Raw genomic sequence first — 6,617 nt, 5'->3', positions numbered from 1 at the left:
TCTCTCTCTCCTCTCTCTCTCTCTCTCTCTCTCTCTCTCTCTCTCTCTCTCTCTCTCTCTCTCTCTCTCTCTCTCTCGCTCCTCCTCTGCTTGCTTCCAGTATATGATCTCAAGGTGGAGGGGGATGTGTATAAAATAGCATCTCTCCATCCTTCCTCCTCCTCCACCCTCCTCCCCTAGTCCCTCCTGTACGGCCTGCATCTGCCCCCAGATGCAGGCGGTCCCTTTGTGCCTCTCACAGGGGCTGAGCAGGTAACCTTGCAGAGGTGTGCGCTGTGCATGCAGGGATCAGTGGAACCGCTAATAACCTCGAGGCTCAAAGTGCTTGTGTCAGGGAACCCGAGATGGGAATCACACAGGAATACACCTTTTTTTATTAATTGGGGAATTTGGGACTTCTATGATAGGCAATCAGGAACGGAGATGGGTGGAGGTGGGCGGAATGAAGGAAAGTGCTTGTGCTTGTCATAATTTGTTTTTTTATTATTATTATTAGTCTATTAAGAGACTCATAAGAAAAGGGATTTAGGTAGTTATCGTTGGAAAGCAGGTCGGGATGAGGCATGTTGCTGAAGGATTGAAAAAACTAGATTACCCTGTCCCCATATCTAAAATGCCGAGGCACAGTTTCAGAAGTATTCATTGGCCCTATGGAAGAGCAGTGGCGTAGCATGCTATCCCCAAACACCCATACAGTTCACAGTTCACAGTAAAATTACAATGTTCCTCAATACTGAACACACAACAGATCTGACATCGCACATTAACAGTAGGTTAATAATGTTAGGTTAACATTAACTTACTCTTACATTTTAGTCATGATACTTCCGTAACCAATTATAATCTCTAGAGGGATCTGGGTGGGGTTCAGTTTCAACATCAACCAGGTGCACCATCAATATACCCCTCTCTCCCCCCCCCCCCCCCCCCCCCCCACTCTACACCTGAGACACCTAGTGCAACATAAAAGACCCGACCATCAAAACAATTTGGCCATTTAATTTCCATTCACCCTATGTCGGCGGTATTTCCTCATCCTTGACTTGCACAAATGGTGAGGGGGTTGACGAAAAAAACCGCCGACGCTGCAGCACCGCATTCTCTCTGTTTGGTCGCGCGCTGAGCAGTCAGCAGGTGGACGGGAGGCCGTCTCTTAACTGGCCCAGGTAGAAACCGGAGCAATCTGCCGAGCGATAAGGACAACGCTGTTAAAAGAACAACACAACAAACAACAACACTTCTAGTGTGGATGCTCTCGGGGACGTAGCGGTCCTCCGTGCGGTTAGATTCACCGTGGCGACCCGCGTGGTTCGATGCAGTCGAGGTACTCCTGTTCAATCGCAATCAAGACACACTTCAGATCCTGCATTACAAACCCACAACCGTGTTGGCCTGTAGGCGATTCGTCTGAGTGCGTCTATTTCCAGTAGGGGGGTAAACGCACAGAGAAATAGCGATCAGAAATTGCTACCTGAACAGGGGTGCACTTGTTCGTTCAAGACTTGTTTTTCCATTGTTATAGCAATGAGATCTGACACCAGGCCACAAGGCGGTCGGCCGATTGTTGCTCAAGACGGATTCATCCACGGAGCAGAGCCGAGAGACACTCACTTGATAAGACTACGATTCTGAAATGTCATATGATCGATAATATAACGCAGATCGACCAATATTCCACGTCTCCATCTCTGACCTTAACAAATTGCCATGATTCCTCAGACAGTCTGCCAGAGTCATATATCTATTTTACCTTCATCAATGCTTAACCATGCCATTATAACTTAATTAGCTCACGGTTCGTTACGTGATTATCTAAAAACCTTAGCGGATAAATGGATTAACAGATTATGTGTTCATTCATACGTTGGTTTCAGGCAAAATAAGCCAATTCTAAAAAATAAGGAAACTAGTTCTGATTGGAAAAGAAGGAGGATCAGAAAATATTGTTTTTGAGTATATTTTATTGATAACGGGATAGTTGCAGATAATTTGTTTAATTATTAAATATCTTCTTAATAGTATATCTTCATAATAGTATATGAATAGTTGTGTGTGTGTGTGTGTGTGTGTGTGTTAGTGTGCGTACCTGCGTGTCTGTGTGACATGTCTGGCCACACGGAACATGTCGCAATGTGTCTCTCTTGCTCTTCTTTACGTTTACAAAGGAATGCGTGCATACATGCATGTGGAGGTATGTGCATGCATGCCTGTGCATGTATATGCATGTGTCAATGCCCGTACGTACCCCTGTGCAGACCCTCCGCCATCACCAGCCTTTACGATGGGCCCGGGGACTCCATTCTATAATTGATCACACAGGATTTATTAGCCCCCTGATTAGCGTGTAGGGGCGGAGATGCATCCCGTCTGGTGTTGTGGGCCGCGGCGTTTGGCCGCTCGGTCGGTCCTGCTGTTTCTGGCGAGTCGTCCGCTATGACCGGAGCCAAGCTAGGCTGTTTAGCTTCAGGAGCTTTAGCTGGAGCCAGGCAGAGGCTCAGAGGCCTCCCGTGAGCATTTAACTCATCTTATGGATGGATATTGGCTGGTTTGTTGTGGTAGTTGTTGGAGAAACACGGTATTGGGGGAGTGCACGTTGTGCAAAAAGTTATGGGTTTGATTTCCATTTGTGATATGTTTGACACCCGGTGACTAAATAGAAAAGATTAATTAAATTTTGTGCGTGTGTCTGTGTTTGTATGTGTGTGGAATTAAATTCAAGAAGTTATGAGATGAATACAATTATGGGAGAAGTATTTTCTTATCTCATGACAAAGGCCGATGAATGTGCTGGAGGAATACTTCTACTTGGAAAAAGCTCACTACTGGAGAATTTGGAGAATTATATACCTCGTGGTTGAACGCTGTTGACAATAAAACTGCTTCTGAACGAGTTTTGTTTGCTCCAGAGAGATATATACTTACTCTCTTGATAGATAGAAAGAAACATAGATAAAAAGAAAACAGCATCTATTCAATCTCAAATACGCTTTTCTATTGTAAAGATAACAGTTTAGTTATCTTTTAAGTCCATTCTTTATTTCAATGCCTGTCCCCTATATCCCAGTGTTAATTGAAAACTAATAACTATTCATTCTCTCTCTCTCTCTCAGATTGTTGAGACCGGCAAGGAGTCTCTACCGAGATGGCTGAAGTGGAAAGCGGCCAGTCGGACGCTCCAGGGTCTCCCTCTGGAGGAGGACCGGGGCGTCTACTACATCTCTGTCTCCGTCTCCAACCACACCAAGACCTCGTCGCCCTCCCCCACAGAGTTCTTCTCCGTGGAGGTGCACCCGGAGGACTTCCTGGACGTGGACCCCGGCCAGCTGGCGTTGAACCAGGCCACGGGCGTGGACGACAGCGGCCTGCCCTTCGTCTGTGGCAACGAGGAGCCGGTGACGGTGCTCACCGTCATCCTGGACGCCGACCTGACCAAGATGAGCTCGGAGCAGCGGGTGGCCCTGCTGGGGGACATGAGGAGCTTCTCGGGGGTGGACCTCCAGAGCATGAGGATCCTCCCCGTGGTCAACAACCGGCTGTTCGACATGTCCGCCTTCATGGCGGGGCCGGGGAACGCCAAGAAGGTGAGCCGCTGATGGATGAGTTGGGGGTTACCGTGGCAACTCGTTTGTATTGAATAACCCAACAGTGAAACAAATCAACCTGCAGGGACAATGGCGTTGGCAGGGAACCAGACTATTGCTAATTGTATTAAATGAGCTCGAATTAGGGCCAAATGATGTGTGCTGCTAAGTGTATCCTGCTTTGTGTAGTCCTCTCGGTTGGCTCTTAGTGTTTGCTTACCTTTTAAACACTATTGAGTGAGTTTAGTAAATATAGAAAGTGTAGATAATTGGCTTTGAATTGCCGCTTGAACAATCCACTCAAACAATTTAGTTAATTACATGTTTTTTAGACCATTAAATCTGCTTTGTCAACTCATTCATTAATTTTCCCTCCCGTCAAGGTGGTGGAGAATGGAGCCCTGGTGTCCTGGAAACTGGGCTGCTCCCTGGACCAGGGCAGTGTCCCCAACATCCACAGCGTCCAGAAGCCGGCCAAGGAAGGCACCATGTCGGCCAAGCTGGGCTACCCAGTGGTGGGCTGGCACATCGCGAACAAGAAGCCCCACATCCCCAAGCGGGTGCGGCGTGCTCTGAACAACACCCCCACGCCCCTGTTGACCGTGCTCCCTCCGACCAGCGTGGTCGAGCCTCCCGTGAGGATCGTCCCCACGCTGTCCTCTCCCGCCATCGCCGGGCCCACTGACAGCTCCGCCCCCCCTGTGCGAGGCCCAGTCCCCCTGCCCGGCAAACCCACCATCCGGATCCGGGACTCCGTGGTCCACACCCCCACGGTGGTACCGCCGCTGCCCACCAGAGTGATGGAGACCACCAGCTCTGTGCTCATCCAGCCCACCATGACCAGGCCTACCTACGTGGAGGCCACGGCCACCCCGGCCCCTCCGAGGAAGCCCACCAAGAAACCCAAGAAGCCCAAGACCACACCGGTGCCCCGGGAGCCAAAGGTGACCACGGTGAAGCCGACCAGGCGCACCACCCCCTCGTCCGGCATCGCACCCGACCCCAACAACGAGAAGCCCGTTCTGCGGAACCCCATCGACCAGGTCAACGCCCTGGTGGGCACCTACTTCGAGGTGAAGATCCCCTCAGACACGTTCTTCGACAAGGAGGACGGCACCACGGACAAGCTGCGTCTGACGCTGAGGCAGAACCACAACGAGGTGGTGGGCGAGGACTCCTGGATCCAGTTCAACACCACCAGCCAGCTGCTCTACGGCCTGCCGGAGGCCCAGCACATCGGCAAGCACGAGTACTTCATGCAGGCAGCGGACAAGGGCAGCCTGAACGCCATTGACGCCTTCGAGGTCCGGGTGAACCGCTGGCCCGCCAATGACAAGACCCCCGTGACGTTCACCGTCCGCCTGGACGGCGAGCCGCGCTCCGTGACCAACGACATCCACAAGAAGATCCTGCTAGTCAAGAAGCTGGCGTACGTGCTGGGAGACCGCAACAGCAGCACGGTGAGCCTGAGGAACATCACCAAGGGCTCCATCGTGGTGGAGTGGACCAACAGCAGCCTGCCGCAGCACCCCTGTCCCCGTGAGCAGATCACCATGATGAGCCAGAAGTTGGCCGACGCCGACGGGCGGCCTGTCCAGACCTTCAAGAACGCCATGGGCCCCGAGTTCAGGCCGCTGGACGTCAAGGTGAGAGGGAGGTCCAGCTGCAAAACCTACTCCTTCATCCCACCGGGAGAGATCGACATTCCGGAGCCCGCGACCGTGACCCCGGCCATGGGCACAGGGCGCCAGAGCACAGACGACGTGTATCTCCACACGGTCATCCCCGCCGTGGTGGTGGCGGCCATCCTGCTCATCGCCGGCATCATCGCCATGATCTGCTACCGGAAGAAACGGAAGGGCAAGTTGACCATCGAGGACCAGGCCACCTTCATCAAGAAGGGCGTGCCCATCATCTTCGCCGACGAGCTGGACGACTCCAAGCCCCCGCCCTCGTCCAGTATGCCCCTGATCCTCCAGGAGGAGAAGCCCCCCCTCCCGCCGCCAGAGTACCCCAACATGGCCTCCCCCGAGACCACCCCCCTCAACCACGAGATGCTGGGGGAGTACACCGCCCTGCGAGATGAGGACCCCAACGCACCGCCGTACCAGCCCCCGCCCCCCTTTACCACCCCCATGGAGGGCAAGGGGTCCCGGCCCAAGAACATGACCCCCTACAGATCCCCACCCCCCTACGTGCCCCCCTAAGACCCGCCCAGCCCTCTCTCCCCTCTCTGGGGGGACGAGGGACGGGACGCCTGAGGAGCTGGGCCGGCCTCCTCGCGGAAGGTTCTTTTTAGATTTGTAGGACGGGAGGGTTGGTAAGGTGCTAAAACAACCACATGGTAAACATGGACTAATCTTTGGAACGGGGAACAGGAGAAGTATGTCGGGAGGGGTTTTACAAACGACCGATGGACTGATCTGGGGACAAACGAGAGCTGGAGAAAGACTACTGTTGAAGTGCTGGACCCGGCCACTATGGCAGCCTGCAGAGGACAAACTACTTGGTGACACACTTTGCTCCCAGGCTGTGTGGCTTGACAGTGGCTACAGTTGGGCGGCGAGACAAGCTTTCTCTGGTCACAGAATTGTCATTTCTTTCCCCCCATGGGTTCTTTTTTTTTTAATACTGGCTTTATTATATTTTTTTCCTCCTTTCTTTTCTGTTTTACCCAACCCCTCCCATCACACCCCAAGGACAGACTGCTTCCGCCTAACACTTCTCCCTTTGTCTTGTTTGGAGAAATATGAAGAGACAATGGCCAGCCACCAGCCCACTGCAGGCACAAGTGTTTTTTAATAATGAGCGCCGGGATATCAGAGAGAGCCCTTATCGTGGGAATCTCAACTCACCTGCAGACGATGAGGCGAAAGAGAGGGCTGCGTGTGCGTGCTTTAGTGTGTGTATGTGTGTGTGTGTGTGTGTGTGTGTGTGTGTGCGTGTGCGTGTGCATGTGCTCACGCGTGTTTATTCAATCTCAGTATGGTTTGCCTTTTAACTCTAGCTGTCCATTGGTTTCCTTTATCACACTGT

The 6,617-nt window shown here is 52.2% G+C and overlaps 1 protein-coding gene across 1 annotated transcript; it reads left to right on the top strand.

Moving 5' to 3' along the window:
• Positions 1-3,110: 3,110 nt before the first annotated feature.
• LOC311375952 (dystroglycan 1-like) lies at positions 3,111-6,602 on the top strand (the record flags this gene model as incomplete). Its single annotated transcript, XM_084490953.1, has 2 exons — positions 3,111-3,581; positions 3,965-6,602. Coding segments are annotated over 2 exons (2,295 nt in total), but the record flags the coding sequence as incomplete, so codon positions are not given.
• Between the last annotated feature and the right edge of the window lie 15 nt (positions 6,603-6,617).

This window comes from Micromesistius poutassou (genome assembly GCF_964030765.1).
Source record: "Micromesistius poutassou genome assembly, contig: SCAFFOLD_6836, whole genome shotgun sequence".
In the NCBI taxonomy this organism is placed as follows: domain Eukaryota; kingdom Metazoa; phylum Chordata; class Actinopteri; order Gadiformes; family Gadidae; genus Micromesistius; species Micromesistius poutassou.
Note: the sequence above shows the minus strand (reverse complement) of the source record. Positions and strands in the feature narration are given on the sequence as shown.